Source organism: Folsomia candida, unplaced genomic scaffold (assembly GCF_002217175.1).
Source record: "Folsomia candida strain VU population unplaced genomic scaffold, ASM221717v1 Fcan01_Sc004, whole genome shotgun sequence".
In the NCBI taxonomy this organism is placed as follows: domain Eukaryota; kingdom Metazoa; phylum Arthropoda; class Collembola; order Entomobryomorpha; family Isotomidae; genus Folsomia; species Folsomia candida.
In genome coordinates, this window is record NW_019091196.1 from 9,449,428 (window position 1) to 9,467,490 (window position 18,063).

The 18,063-nt window shown below is 39.1% G+C and overlaps 6 protein-coding genes across 8 annotated transcripts; 5 read left to right on the top strand and 1 right to left on the bottom strand.

Moving 5' to 3' along the window:
* Positions 1-109: 109 nt before the first annotated feature.
* Positions 110-2,107, top strand: LOC118435387. The gene is made up of 9 exons (XM_035851396.1): positions 110-394; positions 454-612; positions 688-707; positions 775-911; positions 986-1,095; positions 1,157-1,528; positions 1,633-1,688; positions 1,754-1,966; positions 2,043-2,107. Exons 1-8 carry the CDS (start codon positions 110-112, stop codon positions 1,842-1,844), a joined length of 1,230 nt encoding a protein of 409 aa, XP_035707289.1. The 3' UTR covers positions 1,845-1,966; positions 2,043-2,107.
* LOC118435388 lies at positions 1,886-2,647 on the top strand. The gene is made up of 4 exons (XM_035851397.1): positions 1,886-1,966; positions 2,043-2,375; positions 2,461-2,526; positions 2,591-2,647. Exons 1-4 carry the CDS (start codon positions 1,886-1,888, stop codon positions 2,645-2,647), a joined length of 537 nt encoding a protein of 178 aa, XP_035707290.1.
* A 199-nt stretch (positions 2,648-2,846) lies between these two features.
* LOC110848423 (2-hydroxyacyl-CoA lyase 1) lies at positions 2,847-7,900 on the top strand. Of its 3 annotated transcripts, XM_022095636.2 has the most exons (13): positions 2,847-2,980; positions 3,192-3,204; positions 3,306-3,495; positions 5,208-5,262; positions 5,331-5,461; positions 5,526-5,621; positions 5,709-5,890; positions 5,980-6,571; positions 6,654-6,784; positions 6,879-6,947; positions 7,030-7,264; positions 7,340-7,463; positions 7,543-7,900. In XM_022095636.2, the coding sequence occupies exons 3-13, from the start codon at positions 3,356-3,358 to the stop codon at positions 7,636-7,638; spliced, it is 1,851 nt and encodes a 616-aa protein (XP_021951328.1). In that variant the 5' UTR covers positions 2,847-2,980; positions 3,192-3,204; positions 3,306-3,355; the 3' UTR covers positions 7,639-7,900. The 3 variants fall into 3 exon arrangements, with proteins under 3 accessions (XP_021951328.1, XP_021951327.1, XP_021951329.1); XM_022095635.2 differs by having other exon boundaries at positions 2,851-2,980; positions 3,192-3,495; XM_022095637.2 differs by lacking the exons at positions 2,847-2,980; positions 3,192-3,204; positions 3,306-3,495 and adding an exon at positions 4,620-5,136.
* A 49-nt stretch (positions 7,901-7,949) lies between these two features.
* On the top strand, positions 7,950-9,322 carry LOC110848428. Its single transcript, XM_022095645.2, has 3 exons — positions 7,950-8,622; positions 8,692-8,790; positions 8,849-9,322. The coding sequence occupies exons 1-3, from the start codon at positions 7,980-7,982 to the stop codon at positions 9,199-9,201; spliced, it is 1,095 nt and encodes a 364-aa protein (XP_021951337.2). The 5' UTR covers positions 7,950-7,979; the 3' UTR covers positions 9,202-9,322.
* Positions 9,209-13,042, bottom strand: LOC110848426. The gene is made up of 7 exons (XM_035850689.1): positions 12,927-13,042; positions 12,678-12,856; positions 12,458-12,601; positions 12,225-12,343; positions 11,802-12,131; positions 10,424-11,720; positions 9,209-10,350 (listed from the first exon to the last, which is right to left on the bottom strand). Exons 2-7 carry the CDS (start codon positions 12,833-12,835, stop codon positions 9,519-9,521), a joined length of 2,880 nt encoding a protein of 959 aa, XP_035706582.1. The 5' UTR covers positions 12,836-12,856; positions 12,927-13,042; the 3' UTR covers positions 9,209-9,518.
* A 576-nt stretch (positions 13,043-13,618) lies between these two features.
* LOC110848427 (excitatory amino acid transporter 2) lies at positions 13,619-18,041 on the top strand. The gene is made up of 11 exons (XM_022095644.2): positions 13,619-14,107; positions 15,058-15,604; positions 15,694-15,760; positions 15,845-15,903; positions 16,047-16,257; positions 16,325-16,435; positions 16,500-16,646; positions 16,715-17,072; positions 17,144-17,211; positions 17,276-17,382; positions 17,456-18,041. The coding sequence occupies exons 2-11, from the start codon at positions 15,529-15,531 to the stop codon at positions 17,782-17,784; spliced, it is 1,533 nt and encodes a 510-aa protein (XP_021951336.1). The 5' UTR covers positions 13,619-14,107; positions 15,058-15,528; the 3' UTR covers positions 17,785-18,041.
* Positions 18,042-18,063: the final 22 nt, after the last annotated feature.

Here is an 18,063-nt window from a genome sequence, read left to right on the forward strand (position 1 = left end):
AAAGAAAAATCAAGTTTCTTTTTTCCAAGTTCTTATGCGCATCACTGACTTTATGCATAGTTCATTCTAGAAAGAGTGCTTAATTTTAATTACTGTCGACTGCCACAAAATGTCCAAAAATAAAGACAAGAGTGGGGCCTGCTTCGCCCTAACGATGAGCAGCTACGCCACGAAGGAAGGAGCTTGTCTCAAGGATGTTGGCGAAGTCGGTATGGGTCGTGGCGCTGGACCTCTGCGCCCCCTCCCCCCGCAACGACGACCCGTCTCCTCCACCTACACGCCTTCCGAACCTGTGGACTGGGACGTGGAGGAGCAACGTCCCCTCATTTTCAAACAGCAACGCCGCCTCGTCCCGACGGAAATGCAATTGATCCTTCCAAAACCACAAGCGCCGGTATAACTCATCGCAAATGTAGTGCAATAAGTTGAGAATTGAGCTATCCGCATTTTCAGGAAATTGAAATTGAGCCGTGGGACTTCGAGGCTGCAGAAATTTTAGAGACGCAAGAAGGTGGTGAGAATGATGATGAAATGAATCAAATCGTGGAGGATTTTTATGCCAACTTGACACAGGAATTGATCAAGAAATCTTTAGACCAAGTGGATGCAGCGGTATTTATTTCTCATAATTTATAATTTACTATTAAATGTATTATTTTATTTACAATTAATGTTTATTGAATATAGACACTCCTTCCAATGGAACTGTGCGTACCGGTTACCTTTAATATTTTGTATTGGTTATATATTTACGTTGCCTACTTCCGAAAAAAGATCCAACAAGGAATATTTGGGCGAAGGAAATTTCTCCGTCCAAGATGACCAAAATAATGAAGAGATTGGAGACGAGTTTGACGAGGCTGAATGGAGTGACGCAGAGGATTACGGATATTCAACAAAATTCCCTTACAGTAAAATCATTACATCTTATCTTAGCAAATAATCAATAATGTGCCAATAAAAGTGAAATGCTGAATGTTTTCAGAGAAGAAAAAGCCGTTGGTCAATAAAGGTGGAACGCTTCCCAAATATGTCACTCCAGCCGAAGAAACGGAACCTCGACCCGAAGATGATCTAGAGTTGGAACCGTTTGAGGTACAAGAATTTCGAAAGGTTCATCATTCGAATAACAATTACTGATAGTTTACTATTTCAGATTGAAGAAATCAAGGAGGGGACGACTCGTTGGTCATTGGAAGACCCTAAAAATGCAGATGGACGAAAAGCCAGCAGAAAAAGTAAAGATGATCCTCAAAAGCCAAGGGGAAGTAAACCACTCGAAAGTGAAGAAGCAGCCCTGCTGAGAAAAAGTAAAGATGATGGTAAGGGTCCAGCACCCTCTGAAGAAGAAAAGGCAGAAGAGGAGGAAGAACTACCCTTGGGGGAGGAAGGGATGCTCGCATTTGCATATGTTTATGCGGGTGAAAGTGCAATGGACACCAACGTGGAGACTTCCATTTGGCAAGCTCCTGACGAAATGTTGGGTGAAGATTGGATTGCACCTCTAACCTATGACAAAGCTACTCAGGTAAGCATTAAGATAATGTGCAACAGTAATTAAATTATGTAATGGGTCGTGATTTTGTGATGATATGAACAGGAGTGACAACATTGTCCTATTTATCCCTCTAGGTTACCTCTGACGATATTGCAGAGGAGTATGAACGTATTGAGGAAGAAGAACGGGCGTAAGGATTCGCATAACATTCGCATACCTGAAATTATCTACATAATTATGATCTTTTTACTGCAGAGCCGAGGAAGCAGAAGCCTTCAGACTGCGACGCGTTCCAAGTTTGCGAGCGGATGCTGAGTGTCTCGTAAATAAACATTATTCAAGATGATAACTATCTCCTTGATGTAATGCTATCAACTGCATAAAAATATGCAGGTTCGACCAGTTGGTTATAAGCAGTTGGAACTCTCCGTCCCTTTAGAAGCCGTCACTCTTGAAGCAACGACCCAGGTCAGGCTGACAAACTATTGTAATAATTTTGCTAAACACGTACATAATTCGGCATATATTCCACACACACAAATAGGTCACGGAGCAAATAATGGACGAGGAATGGGCCATGGAAAGGGGCGTCTTCCTCTCAAAAGACGACATTCTGTGGCCAACGGTAGCAGAGTTTGAACTAGAAAATGTGGCGAGGCGACTCTACGACTATATCGGCCAGTGCTGGAAACTTGACCCTAAATGGATGTTTTACATTCATCCGGTCCAGTCGTTTACGGACAATCTGAGAAAACGAGTCACCTTCGAAGCCAAGTTCTCTGTGCCCACGCAGCAGGCCCCCATTCCACAAGCCACCGCGTCCGTCTTTTTCATCTTCGAAATGTCACATTATGCTCTGAGGGATGAAGTTGTCAAAGTTCGTTAACAAAAGCTTATCAGATTAATTATTGAGTCCTAAATTTAATTTTGGCATTAATGGCTTTTACTTTATTATGACGTAGGTCCACTATGTCGTAGAAGGGACACGTTTTCGTCACACACCAGGATCCATACCTTTTCAAGATAAGGTAAGATATTAAATGTTATTGACCTCACAACCCGCTAATGATTTTTTCTATTTTTTTCCTGCAGTGGTTATGGTCCGTCATCATGGATAAGGTTCGACTTCAAAGATCACTCGGATTTTAACTGATTTATTCAAGACTTGTGCAACGTACTCTAATCATTATAATGATTTTACTGTAATTTTAACTCTGACAGAGAAGAAATGTATTTACTGATGGAACATTATCTTTTCATATCGCTTAATTTGCATCCTACTTGGTTTCATCAGCATAATAAATGCTTGGTTTTTGGTCTTTGTCTTTTACGTGTCTCATTTTGAGCCGCGTCCAAGGTCAGTCACAGAAATCTACCCGAGTAAAAGTACTGGAGTTTCATCGTGCCAAGCCAAAGTCCAATGGTTGTAGGTTGTAGTCAACTTACTTGGCATGAAGTTCATCAACAGGTGACAACACACCGGTAAGTGTTGCTTAATATTTTTCAGAAATTTTTGTCGTTATTTTCTAAAAATTCGCACAAAACACAATATTATCCTGTCCCAGCAGTATATTTATATTGCTACGTGTGTGTTCATTCATTGTTTGTTTTATAGAATTAAATAGTAATCAATAAACATCATTTCAAAACGGAATTTTTCCAAATATTTATATAACTATTTTTTAAATTACAGAATTACATGCTGGGTAATCTGATGGGCATTTGAAAATTCGAATTTAACAAGGGAAAGGATTTTTATGAAGCTTTATGTTTTCTTCCATCCTAATTTTTTGACCATTCCTTTTAGACCTGAATATCGAGCAGACGGATTAACACAATTAGTGCACAACAATAATTATGAACCTGTCCCGTACAGTGAGCACCGTAGCATCTAAACTGCGTTTATCTTCAAGGGTTCATCTTCAAAGACAAAGTTATGCAACTTCTCGTGTTCTCAATACTCCGAGGGATGGTCCATCAGTTGTAAAGCAATCGACGTAAGTTTTGTTTATTTATTCAGCTAAATATTCATATATTCTCTGGTTTATTTCTTTCATCAGTTCCCAGTCCACTTGATTAACCCCAGTTTACAATTAATTTTATTGCTTCTCTGCCATACGTCTCGAAATCAAGTCAGAAATTCTATCTAGTATTAATTTACATATCAATATACGCTTATTCTGGCCTCTGGGGAAGATTTTTGTGTACCGTTTTGTTTGTTTTGTTAATTCGTCATTTAGGGCAACTGCATAAAACGCTCACATCGAGAACTTGTAAAAGAATATATCCTTCAAAAATATCAAGATACCCAAAGATAGGTAAGTCAACATGGTGGACACACACGTCGTCGTAATTCGTCCATTTCGACCGGAAGACCAGAACAGCGTCCTTGCCCTGATTAAGGAAGGAACACTTGACCCCGTTAACCGATTCTTTTTCCGAGCCCTCACCAGAGAGTTGTTCCTCCAAGCCGTCATCATGATGGCGGCTGTGATGTTCATCCTCGGCGGCGTTCCCCTTTACTACACTTGGACCGCACTCCCCCTTACAGTCTTGCTAACCTACGTCGGCATTTACCTGTCCCATTTTTACAAGGCCACCTTCCTCCATTCCGACATGAATAACGTTATGAAGACATACTTGGGAACGGACAAGACAAACTTCTTCGTCGCGGAGGCCTATTACAATCGAAACAGTTCGGCTTGGAAGAATGAAAAGCCTGGCTTCATCAGTGAAATTGAACTCGAAAAGCTGGACAGCACTGGGACCTTGTCCAATAATAAGGCTTTGACGAAGGAGCTTGTTGGGTGCATTGGGGTCATGCGCGCGCGTGAATCTGCAGTGATTGCATGGCTTAGAAGGACGGCGGTTAAAAATTCCTGGAGAGGAAAAGGGGTCGGGGGAGCGTTGGTGGAACGTATCATTAAATTTTGTTCCCAAAAGGGATTCGTTGGAATAGAACTGGTTACGACAGAATGTCACGACAGTGCTCGCATCCTCTATGAAAAGAAGGGGTTTGAACTTCGGGCGTTTTACCACAAGAAATTTTTTAAGTTGAGTGGACTCTCGATTATGATGTATGCTATGCATTATAAGACGAGACCATTTAAGCAGACGGATGCATAAGGTCCATTCCATTACTCTTGTATGGCGTGGTTATACATTACGTAGAATATAAATATCATTCGATTATGCAGAAAATTCAATAATAATAATATATACATTTTTATCAGAGTGTCAACAAGATAAGATTCACTAAAGCATCTCCATCGAATACGAGTCTCATTAGTCTCAGTTGTAGCTTAGGAGAGAGATCTGACCATTATGTGAACTTTGTAATTATTCATGGCATCCTACAGTATGGAAAAATAATTTCGTATACTTTACTCGTTATATTTACAATATTGTAGCATTTTAAGAAGCCTGTTACAAACTGGAATTGATGTCAGTTAGTTGAAAGAGTTGAATTTGTGATGAGATGAGATTTGGATAAAAAGTTAAAATATATTTAAATTTTATATCGTTAATATATTAGCTCAACTGATTTAATAATAAATCTAGTGGTGTACACAAAATTCAAGAAATCCTCCTCCTTGTTTGAACCATTCATTTCTTGTTGGCAGTAGTTCGAGTTTCTTGTTAGTCTTATAAAATTTGGAAGAGTAAATTGACTTGTTTTTATAGACATGATTTCTTCAACATTTTCCAGGGTGGGGGAGCAGATGGACGGGGCAAATGTATTGGCGAAAGCGTTGAAAAACCAGGTATGAAAAATACATAAATACATCATTGCGGTCTTGAATTTGTAAGATTTTACATATGATTATTTTAGGGGGTCGAATATGCTTATGGGGTAGTAGGCATACCTGTCATCGAGACGTCCATGGCTTTTCAGCAACATGGGATAAAATACATTGGGATGCGAAATGAACAAGCTGCAGCATATGCGGCTCAAGCCACCGGGTGCTTAACCACAATTTGATCCAGAAACTTACACCTATATTAATATTTTTGATACTAAATATAGATTCTTGACACGTACTCCTGGGGTGTGTTTAGTCGTTTCTGGACCCGGTGCGATCCATGCTCTCGGTGGTCTAGCAAACGCTCAGTCAAACTGCTGGTACAACACTTGTTAGCAAATTCGGACTGCCGACTAAACCAATTAAAAGTTTTCAATCTCAAGATGTGCATTATTTTTATATCTTAGGCCAATGCTTCTTGTTGGTGGTGCTTGCGACCGACCTCAAGAAGAATTAGGTGCCTTCCAAGAGACACGTCAAGTCGAAGCAGCGAGAATGTTCTGCAAGTTTGCGGCTCGACCCAACTCTGTCGAACGAATTCCAACATACGTTGAGAAAGCCATACGATTTGCTACTTATGGCCGACCAGGTCAGATGATGTGATGGACGATATTTCAGCAAAAGTTTCAGTCTCTAAAATATCGCAAGGTTTGATTGACGTATAAATATTTTGGGTAGGAGCTGCATATTTGGACTTTCCTGGGGACCTTCTCAATTCCTCGTCAAATATTCTCGATATCGACCAAGTTGCCAAACTCCCCCCTCCACCACAGTCGCTCGCCCCACAAGAAAAGATTAAGGAAGCCATCCAACTTCTCAAAGAAGCACGAAACCCTCTCCTCGTGGTTGGGAAAGGAGTCGCTTACGGAAGGGCGGAGAAGGTCATGAATGAATTTATCACCGAAACAAATCTCCCCTTCCTTCCCACCGCCATGGGAAAAGGAGTAATCCCTGATGATCACCCCAACTGCGTTTCATCCGCACGATCCCTAGCGTTACAGCAGGCCGATGTCGTACTACTCTTAGGGGCAAGGCTGAATTGGATGCTCCATTTTGGAAAATTCCCCCGATTCCGGCCCGACGTTAAGATAATTCAGGTTGACGTCGAACCGGAAGAATTCCACCAGAGCGTGGCAACCAGCGTCCCACTTTTGGGCGATGTTGGGAAAATCACTGAGCAGCTTTTGGAGGGGAGCAAAGTGGGTGGACTCAAATATGCGAAGAGTACGCCATGGTGGGACTCTATTAATGAAAAGAGAGACAAGAATAGGTAAATAAATGATCAATTTAATTATACATACCTTTGAAAATTAATAAGTGACTCGTCTTGGCGTTTTTGTTAATTCCTGCAGAAAAGCCGTGGATGCCTTCATTGCAGATAATTCCAAACCTTTGAACTACTATGCAGCTCTCAATTCTGTGTACAATGTTATTCCCAAAAATTCCATTATTGTCAATGAAGGGGCAAACACGATGGATATTGGTAATTCTTGATCATTATTTGCTATTTTCAACTAGAATTTATGTTATTATCTCTCCTTATTTACATAATGTAATGTATTTGTGTATGGTTATAGGACGAAGTGTTCTGCTAAATAGAGAACCCAGAACTCGACTGGATGCTGGAACATACGGAACCATGGGAGGTACTTACTACGCTAATTTAATTAAGAAGAATCAAATTACTAAAGAAAATTAGTAAATTAATTTAATTTAAACGTATTATAGTCGGACTTGGATATGCGATTGCTGCAGCACTGCACTGTCAAGATGAAGGGCTGGGTCGTAGAGTAGTTTGTGTTCAGGGTGACTCTGCTTTCGGGTTTGGAGGAATGGAAATTGAAACTTGCTTCCGATACAAGTTGCCCATCATTTGTGTAATTATTAACAACAATGGAATTTATGGGGGACTGGAGCCAGATGTGTGGGATAATATTAGGGACGCGGGAAATCTAGGAACAACGTAGGTTCACAACAATGAAATATTGATAAGATTGATTATCCTGAGATGCAAATCGTTGCTATTTTATTCCTTCAGAACTATTCCAAACGGCTTGACACCCCGCTTCCGGTACGAGAAGATGGCCGAGATGGCTGGTGGCAAGGGTTATTTCTGTGAAAGTACTGACGAAATTCAAGCAGCCGTAAAAGCAGCTTTAGAGGTAAGTGCAGCAACGACATAACGATACAACGTTTTAATATTATATTCGCTAGTATTATTCATTATGCTCTTCTATATAGGACAAAGAGAGACCTACAATCATTAACGTGATGATAAACACAAGTGCAGCACGAAAGCAGCAAGACTTTGACTGGTTGACGCGAGCAAAGCTTTAATAAAATGCGATACGCCATTCGATAACCACACCTCGTCACAACAGACTTATCTATAAGACTATAATTACAGAAGGATATTTTCATAGTTACATTGTTATAATAATGAAACCAACCATGCCAATATTATTTGACACTTTGTCATTCTATATTCTTTGTCATTTCTATGGGGCACCGCCCATAGAAACGATGTCAGTTAATCGTGCAACCATGCATGATAATTTATAAGGGTACAAAAATGATTAAAAAAAATTGTTACATCTGATGAAATTTTGTAAGATCCCATCAACCCCACATTATTGGTTTCCACTTGACCTACATATATTACCTACTTGATCCTTTCAATGTCCAAATTCATTGTCTCAACAACTCTCCTAAAGAAATTCCTATCAGTACCCTGCTCATGCAATCAAAAAACATGCAAATTTTCTTCAGTAACCACTGGGAAAAAGGGTGGTGGTAAAAAGATATCCATCAAACCAGAAAATGTCGACTCCACTTCCCTCAAAGTACCACTAATAAAATCAAAATCTACAAAATTTGCTTCAAAAAAGTCAAATAAACTAGAAATAATCTCACAGCCAGAACTACAATCATTCGACAGAACCAAATTCCCTAAAATGAAATCAAACTCCACAAAACCAAAACGGCTAACCTTTTCGAACACAGATGCCAACGGTCTTCCCCTCCTCAACCCAAAAGACTGTCACCAAAGGGTCGAGTTCGCTTCAAAGATGCTCGCCCTCTTAGAAACTCGCCCCGAGCTCTTAGACGACATTATCTTCTCGGACGAAGGGAACTTTCACCTGTCACCCCCACCACGAGGAACAAAAAGGGAACAAGATGATGTAACTATAAAGATGAAATCCTTCCACTCTGACGCCCTTCAACGATACGGTGAGTCCAAACGCCTCCCACAGATCGTGTGGTGTGGAATGACTTCGAAGTACATAATTGGACCCTACTTTTTCAACTCTCATGTCACAGGTATAATAATAATATGCAAATAAATATTTGACGACTTGATTTGGAATTTAAGATTTCATGAATTTGCAGATCGAACTTACATAAAGATGCTCCAGTCGTACTTAATTCATCAATTGAAAGGTCTCCGAGGTGAAGATAAGATGAAGACTTGGTGGTTTCAACAGGATGGTATCACGTTACTTGAAATTGTCATGATTCATCAAATAATTCGCAATTTTTACGACAGGAAATCCACCCCATCGGACAAGTGCGGCTTTGACATATCTCAAAGATACATTTGGACCACAGTTGATCTCTTACGGTTGCCCACTCTTGTGGCCACCGAGATCGCAAGACTTGACACCGCTCGACTACTTCTTATGGGACCACCTCAAACTCAAATTGAAAGATAACTGTTTTCCAGAACAGCTTTCTACGCCCGCATCGTTCCGAACAAGCCTCGCCGCACAGATTGATGAGGTCGACGAGGAGGTCATTAAACGAGTAGTTGCGCAGTTTAGGGCCAGGTTGGAAAAATGCATTGAATCGAACGGAGAGCGTTTTGATTTTGTAGATGACAAAACAAGTAACTTCTTGTGACACGATGTAATAACTGATTTTTGATTTAATATCATATTGTGCTATAAATCGCTAACAATCGATTGACTAAATTGTACAATTGGTCAGTCTTGGTCAAAATTTTCATGTGTCGTGAAATAAACAGAGGAAAAATAATTGTAACAAGTAATCAGTCTATGAGCTGTACTATAATAATAATGACCTTATTGTGAGTAAGGCCAATATTAATACAGCAATATGATTAGTTTAAATTAATGGTATTGAGGTAAAATTGTTAAGGCTTTGTGTCATAATCACAAAAAATACTGGTTATTGAGAATCATTTTGAAGCAGCACATCTATTTGAAGAGCAACTTATTTAGTCGATACAATGCGTACTGTTGAAACATTTTACAAAAACCTAGGTCTCGCAAAAGATGGACAACAGGGAACTGTACTTCAGGAAATTGAATCTTTTCCTCCAAATGAACCTGAGCAACGGGTTCAGTCGTGTTGATTGAAACCATGCACAGGAAATTGACTTGAAAGGGATTAGACTCGTTCAATTTTTTGAAATACTTGGTAGCCGCTCCCTCCACAGTGAATGGATTGAGCGTAAGAAGGGGAAGTTTCTGATTGAGGAGAATTTTGTCATATACTCGGCTCTGTCTATGGATAAATGGGGTGGCTGCTCCCTGAATTGATATTACGTTTGAAAATGGCTTTCTTAGTCCGGTTGGAATTTTCCGATATGCTTCACAAGCAGCAGGAACATTCACGGGTACAGAAATAGGTGGTTGGTGAGGAATGTTGATAGTAATTTTTGATGATTCTGGAAGGGGTGTAGTAGCGAAGGGTGACGCCGCGGAGTCAATTCCATCGTCATTGTTGTTTTCTCCATGGTTGATATTTACTCCAACTTCCAATTTTTGATTTGTTACGTCGAGTTTAGGTCTTTTCGTATCTGGACTTCCGTCTAGGGAATAGGTTTTTGAATCATCAACAACATCATGATTAGCACGACGAAACGTTTCGATGAAATATAGTCCTTTCATCTCATCCAGGGTGATATTTAGTGTATATGGCAATAGGTCCAATCTGCTTTTTGCTTCATCCACGTTGAAAGATGGGATTGCTGTATAATTCGGAAATTTTTGTATGCTGACGTTCAAGCCAAATCCTGTTTGGAATCTGAGAGCAATAAATGTCTTATTAATAATGAATGATTCCGTACAATTTGGGTTTGTAAATTAATATTTCTCACATTGCTTGAAAAAAATCGGATGCAAAACCAGTCCAGAGGATCTTCATACAATTTGTTAACTCGCCTTGGGTGACACCGAGGCAAGACCAGGCTGTCATGAAAATATGTTCAAATTCTTGAGAAATATAGTGTTCCGAGCTGAATGTGAAAGTTTGTTGGTGCACTATATTGTCGGGCACGTCTCTACAAAACTGGTTCCCTTGATCACTCTCTACTGATGCTCTTGCAGTCTCCGTTTCACTATTTGAATTAATTAGTGATAGTTTATCTGCATCATCCTTTTGTTGAACTAATTTCTGAGCTAAATGATCAACTACTTCATGAGCTGTTGAAACGTCCCAGTTTGATATCACGAATGGTTCCTCAGCACGATTATTATTGTTAGCATTTTCTTTTCTCGATAACAAGTTTTCAATGTTAACAAAAACGGACGAAAATAGGTTTCCTTTCTTTGCCACCAAGATATCTTCCAGAAATTTTGCTGTCTCTCTACAAATGCTGGTGAACCGTTTGACTTGCTTGGGATCAACGCCGCTCGTCACGTTAAAATTGAGTTTGAAGGGATCTTGGATGCACATTGGAGATTGGAGCTTAATTTCTTTTACCAACTGAAAGATATCTTTAGACATAAACATGGCTTGAAATTTGTCTTCATCGCGCAAGTAACTTTTCTCAACGAAATTTCCCAGCAGAGGACAGACAACGAAATCAGCAAAATTCAAGTTTCCAAACATGTCGAAGAACCCTTGCGCCAGTTTTAGCACGTCGCTATAATCTAATTCCTCAGGGACGGAGGGTGCTGGGTATCCACTTTGACAGATTATCTGTTGAACTTTCTCCACGTTCGATTCAAATCCTGCATTCCAACCCTCCAGTATTAGTGGTTCTCCGGCATAATTATTTTGTAGGAAATTTACGTTTGGCAGGATTCTGTTCTGGTTGAGGTACACCACAGCCATTAGCATCAAGGCGTATGGTTTGATCTTATTGGAACCAAGAAGAGAATGGTAACGGCCCCAGTACCTAAGAAACATCATGAGGGGACGGACACGTGGGTCGAATTGAATATAAAATTTCATGAGGCGCGAGTTGTGCACCGAGAGAATACTGCTGAAGGAGAGGTCACATTGCAGTTCAGTTGCTTCGTGGGTCAGACGGATAATTGGGACACGTGCGTAGACTGGATTTATACTTCTAAACCATGGTTTTCTCCCTTGACGTCGCGCGGACGAGTTGTTGCGGCGGATACAGCTTAGTGTTCGCTCGAAAATGTCATTCTTCGTCACATCACCAGATTCTGTTAGAAAACAGAATAATTTTTATGATAGTGCGTTCATTTTCGACTATAAATAAAAAATGTAAAGTATGCGTAACTCACCACCCGTGCTTTCATGGGTCAAGTTTTGCTGATTTGTTGATTCGTCTTCAGCGATGACAAAGATATCCAAATCTGATCCATGCTGGTCCGCAATCTCAATAAAGAATGAGCCGTAAGACAGCAATTCACAATTTCCAAATTCCTGACTCAAAACAGTCTCGAGTTGTAGAATAAAGTCGTTCCTGATTTGACTCTGTTCAGGAGAAATGCTGGTGGCACATATAAATTCATAAAATTGCTGCTCTAGTGAGATATTCTCACAAATTTGGACCAATTTGTCGTGTCGCTGCTGAAAAACTTCTTCGCTAGGAATTTTCATCACATTTTGAACTGCAATTTGAAAATGTGGATAGTGTCATCATTTCATCATTCATTAAATACATTTAATACAACAACTACAATTTAGCTACTAAATCTTTTTACATTGTGTTGGGCTAATTTCCTGACGAAGTTTGAACATGCCTATGACATGTTTGACTCGGTGTGCGTCCTCTGAACCGCTCACACTTCTCAAGTCGGCCATGACACGTTTCGCTAGTTCTCTATAATTATGAATTAAACACACGGCAAGTGCATTTTAAGACCTTGGTAATTACTACGCCTTAGTTATGAACCCTTGGTTCGTTCATCATTAACAATTTGTAGCATTTTCTTACGCAGAATCCATAAGCACCAGACATGCCTTGATACTACCATCAGTTAACGACGTCTTGAAGTAAATGTCGTGGATAAGACCAAATTTGGCAAAGTAGGCAGTAAAATCACTCATCTTCACCTGGAAGTGGGTCATCATTTCTTTGCTGGTAAAACAATACAAAATTAATAAATTAATAAATTAACATTTAATTTATTTTATTTTCTAAACTCCGTAAATACCTAAACTGATAACAGATAATGGATCGTTGGCTCATCTCACTGGAACAATTGTTAACAGCTTCTTTTGCACATTCTTGATGCTTGGGTGAGTTTAGGTGATAGTACCAATCTCGACAGTTCCGTTGTCGAACGTTGCAAGGGAGACAGTGGAGGTACATATTGTCGAAAGTTGTTAATTTCTTAAAGACAGAATTTAAACTATAATTTATACAATTTATTATCTCTCTTAGGATTAGTTTAACCTCTTACTATCAAGATTAAAGAATTGGGACAGATTTACAAAATTATCATGAGTTAAAATTTTAATTGAGAAATATATAAAGTGAAGTGACAAATTTTATACATGTGCTTTTCTAGCCCATGTTCGTTGAAAGAATATCCGCCGGATTTCGTACTTTTTTCTCAAACCGCCCAAGGAATGAAATACTCGGCAATATTGAACAATGGAAAAGCTCTCTGAAAATGCATAAATTTCAAATTTCATATATTCCAATTTCTTGATTGACGCATAATATAAATTTCAATTTATTCAGTACTTATCAATAGTATTGGATATCATCGATTCAATTACGTCATTAAATCAATGAACTAGCAGCTGAACAACGTGATTGGATTATTCATGTCGATTAAATGTCAGTGCTGACAACCTCTCATCACAAATCTTTTCTTTATAAATGTCAAGACAAACGAATGAAATTAACCTCATTAACGTGTTTTTCCCGATATAACGAACAACAACCGAATTATGATGTGACCACGTTTTTGAACACGCGTATGAAAATTGGCCCGAGAAAGGACTTATGTTTAGAATTTATTGCATTATTGTGCAAAAGACCATAACTCATCCTGGTACATTTCCATTCCATCATTTTAACTGTGACGGAGGAGAACGCCGCACATTTGCCAAATATTTCGTGCTGTGTGGTTGATTATCCGAGTTAGAATGTTGACTTGCATCCAATCCACCGATATCCATGCACTTATTTACGAACACGGGAAAATAAGAGAACCCCGACATAGTAAAAAGCATGGAGAAAGAAGCAGGATTTGCAGAGGAGATATTTGCCAAAACACTAATATTACATATATTTCTATTACCAGATTGTGACTACATACTCAAACCCGTTAAATGAATATGTAAGTATTGAATATGCAAATGACATTGGGAAATTGGACCTCTTGTGCATGTGCACCTTATGCGAGTCCAAGTCCAATATCGTTAGCAATGTGTAATAAAACAGTTTATAATAAGAAGAACGGTTCGGTTGATCTTTAGTTGCAATTCTGCCGTCGTTGTTTCCTCGATATCTTGGTGCTTAAAAAATAATTTCGTGGTTGTAATTGTAATACATATTACGAGTGTTATCAAAAAGGTGGTACGAGAGCAGTCAATTTTGGGTCCTACATTATCATACTTCAGAGTGTTAAAGGTAATTGGAACAATTAAGATAATAAGTTGGGATAAGTAAAAGTATGTTCTTTAATATTCAATACATGTACAACTGTACAAGAGTTTTGGAAAATTCCCATTGGAAAATCCCCATTTAGTACAAGCTGGCACGCACATAGTCGTAAATGCGTATCTCGTACCTAAAGATTTACACGAGTCAAGACGACAAGAAGTTTTGTCTAGTTAACCAAAAAAATCTCATGCGTTATCCACTTGTAAAAATAAACTTGGATTGGGTTTGATGAGCCGTAATGCATGCGAGTTGTGAGGTCATTGATGATTTTTTTTGGAATTGAGTCAAGTCTCATTTATCGAATGCTTCCATCAGAAGAAATAAATTTAAGCTTCATAAATAAATTGTCAACCAAATTTGATGGAAGTTCAAAAATTCCACAATCAAGATGTACCTAAAAACTTTCAACTATTGGGTAATTGGGGTTTAAAGTGATCGATCATGGCCAAATTAGTCTGCAAATTTCATCAACTTTTATAAAGGCCAGGCCGCAGGTGGTCATGGTTGGTTGAATATGAAAAGCGGTGTCTTACATGCAAGACCCGTCTCTCTCTCTTGGTCAATGTCAAATAAGACGAGCGACTGTATTATTTTTTGATTGAAATTGTCAACTCAATGATATCAATCTTTTTACGTAAGGGAAAGAAGAAGAAGTATCTCATATATGCATGTATTTCTCATTACCACACAACAGAAGGTATAAGTAAATACCCTCTCAAACACCACATGCACCATTAACCAGTAATGAAATATTACTACCAGTATTGATCGCTTCGAACATGTCTATACGCAGTCAACCATTCACTTTTAGTTTTCAAGAAAATCCCCTCTATTCAACATCTATATCTTCTTTTTCTATTATATATGTAATGACCTCAAAAATTGTCATTCCATTTTAATATATTATACCATTACAGGTGGTGGTCTGTTAATTTTTGGTGGTTTACATCATCATCAAACTACTCAACAACTGGAATCAATTAAATTCAATTTGTCTGTGTATTAAAATCCGGTTATCTCTGGACAACTAACCACTTTTTTGCCTTCAAGAACTTCAAGATCATCGTACCTCACTCAACAACATTTTTCCGGCCCAACTTCTCCAAATCATTGAAGAGCTGCAAGACACGCACAATCACCCAGAATAACTTTATCCATATTAATAACGTAGCATCAATCAGGATCCATCATTCTGCACATTTATTATATAAAGACGGCGTCACTAACCACAAAGTCCGTTACTCCTGGGAATCCACGACCGACAGTCTTAGCACGAACCTTTCGGAAGTCATTGTCATCGACCCCTTGTCTGAAGCTCCTTCTTGAAGAGGCGTCCCTTCCTCAGCGAAAATTTATTCCCGGACGGTATCGGGAATTCTACCTGGACAATGAAGCGGGCCTGCATCACGCAGAATGCGCTAATGCTTAGCACCGTTCTGGGCGTCATTGTTGGCGTCATTTTAGGTTAATTTATATTTTTGCATCTCGTTTTGTTTTTGCCAAATTTTTTCGTCAGGATAAACTTACACATAATTTTTCCTATTGGTCCACAGGCTTTGCGTTGCGTCCTGCAAATCTGTCGGATTCTTGGCAGATGATACTTTCTTACCCAGGCGAATTGTAAAATATGAAACATTATATAAATACGGCACGTAGTACAAGATGTGCTAATACTAAATTATAGCGATATGAATATTTGAATAGGTTTACGAGAGCTTTGCAGTGTTGCATCTTACCTCTCATTATATCCAGCCTGATTGTGGGTGAGTTTTTAAGAGTAAAAATATTTATGTATATTTTTGGCCATTGAAAATAGTATCATGTCCTCGCACGTATGCAGAAATGTCACTCTTTGTTTAGACAAAGTCATTAATACTAATTGTGGTGGTTGCATTTCTTGTCATAGGATCTGCCAGCTTGGATGCCAAGCTTAACGGGAAAATTGCCCTCCGAACTGTCGCCTACTTTGTGTCAACATCTTTATTCAACGCAGTTCTTGGCATCGTTCTTGTCGTGGCGATCCATCCGGGAGATCCCACGATCAAGAGTGCAGAAGGCGGCGTTATTTTTGATGACAGGAAGAACACGCTTATGGATAATTTTCTCGACCTTGGAAGGTAAACCTGACCTGATGACCTATAATAAAATCCTTATTTTTCATGCATACTAAATACTACTTTTCAGGAATATCATACCTGCAAATATCTTCACTGCCATGTTTCAACAGACCCAAACTGTGTACGAAGAGATACGTGGCAGTGATCCTCAAGAGTTTGAGAGACGAATCGTTTTACGGTAATTTGTGTTCTTAATGTATTCGAAGTTAACTTTATTTTTGAAGAAATGTGTATTTTTCTAGCGATGGGACAAACACTCTTGGAATAATTACTTTCGCCCTAATTTTTGGTGCAATTCTTGGTACAATGGGAAAGAGATCCAAACCTGTCATTGATGGCTTTCGTGTAGTGGATGAGGTCATAATGACGATAGTAAAAGGGGTCATGATGTGAGTACATAGTTTCAAGTGAATAATAAGGCCATAAATAGTTAACCTGACAAAAAATGCCCCAACAGGATAACGCCTTTCGGGGTGGCAAGTCTGATTTGCAGCAAGATTGTCAGCGTTGCCAACATCGCCGTGGTCATTGCGCAATTGGGGCTGTTCGTTTTCACCGTTTTGGCCGGAGTCCTTCTGTACCAACTTGTCATTCTTCAAGCGCTCTATTTTCTTATCAAAAGGGAAAACCCGTTCAAATTCTACTGGGGAGTCATGCCCGCTAATATTACGGCATTTACGACAGCGAGTACTGCTGTGGCACTCCCTGTCTCATTCCGGTGCATGGAAAACTTTAGCGTGGATCAGCGAGTAGCCCATTTCGTATTACCCATCGGGGCGACCGTAAATAAGGACGGAACAGCACTCTTCGTTGCAGTAATTTACTCAAGATAAATATCATAAGTAACGCATAATTATAATTAACTCGGATTTGTTACTGATATTAGATCGCTTCAGTATTCATTGCACAAATGAACGGAATATCTCTCGGAATTGGAGAACTTACCACCGTAGCGTAAGTCGCACTTTCTCATTATCGCTCTATACCCATTCACACTTATCATGATTTGGTTATGTAGGATTGCATCCACTGCAGTGAGCATTGCCTCGGCAAGCGTCCCCTCGGCCGCGCTTGCCCTCATGTTTATCGTTCTAAACGCGATAGGTGTTCCCTCGACTGATATAGGTCAGATAAATTCTTGATAAATTCTATTTTAAATACTTATAATAAGTTACATTAATTTTATGTATGTACTTAGGTCTTCTGTTCGCCGTTGATTGGTTGGTCGACCGCATTAGAACCACCAATAATTTGCTGGGTGACCTTTACGCAACGGTTTTTGTGGAACACTTTTCCCAAGACGAACTCAAAGCGATGGACTATCACAACCCACCTGGTGACGATAACGACGCCAATAATCCATCCTCCGTGGTTCAGGTGATTCGGATGTCGGCAGATGACAATTGTAACAATGAAAAGTATGATCTTAGCTATTGTGATTCGAAGAATATGGAGAATGGAGTGATAACAAATGGAAACATTAATATTAATGACTGTAACCGTAATTATAATTTAACACGTGTTTAGATTTATTACGAAAATTGATTTACGAGTAAAGTATGTGCATATGTAATTAAATTACATAACAGGATTTAGCGATGTTGCTTTCTTTATAAGATTTGTAATTATAGTTGTAGTTAAGACCAAACGATAATCAAATAGTTGGTATAAAAATTCAAATCGCACTAATTTACGGTACTGATCTCCACTGCTACATAGTTAGATATGTAAATATGTAGTAATGCAAATGAGTTATGAATAAATACATATTTTAATTAATACCACAAAAAAACTTTCATAAGATCC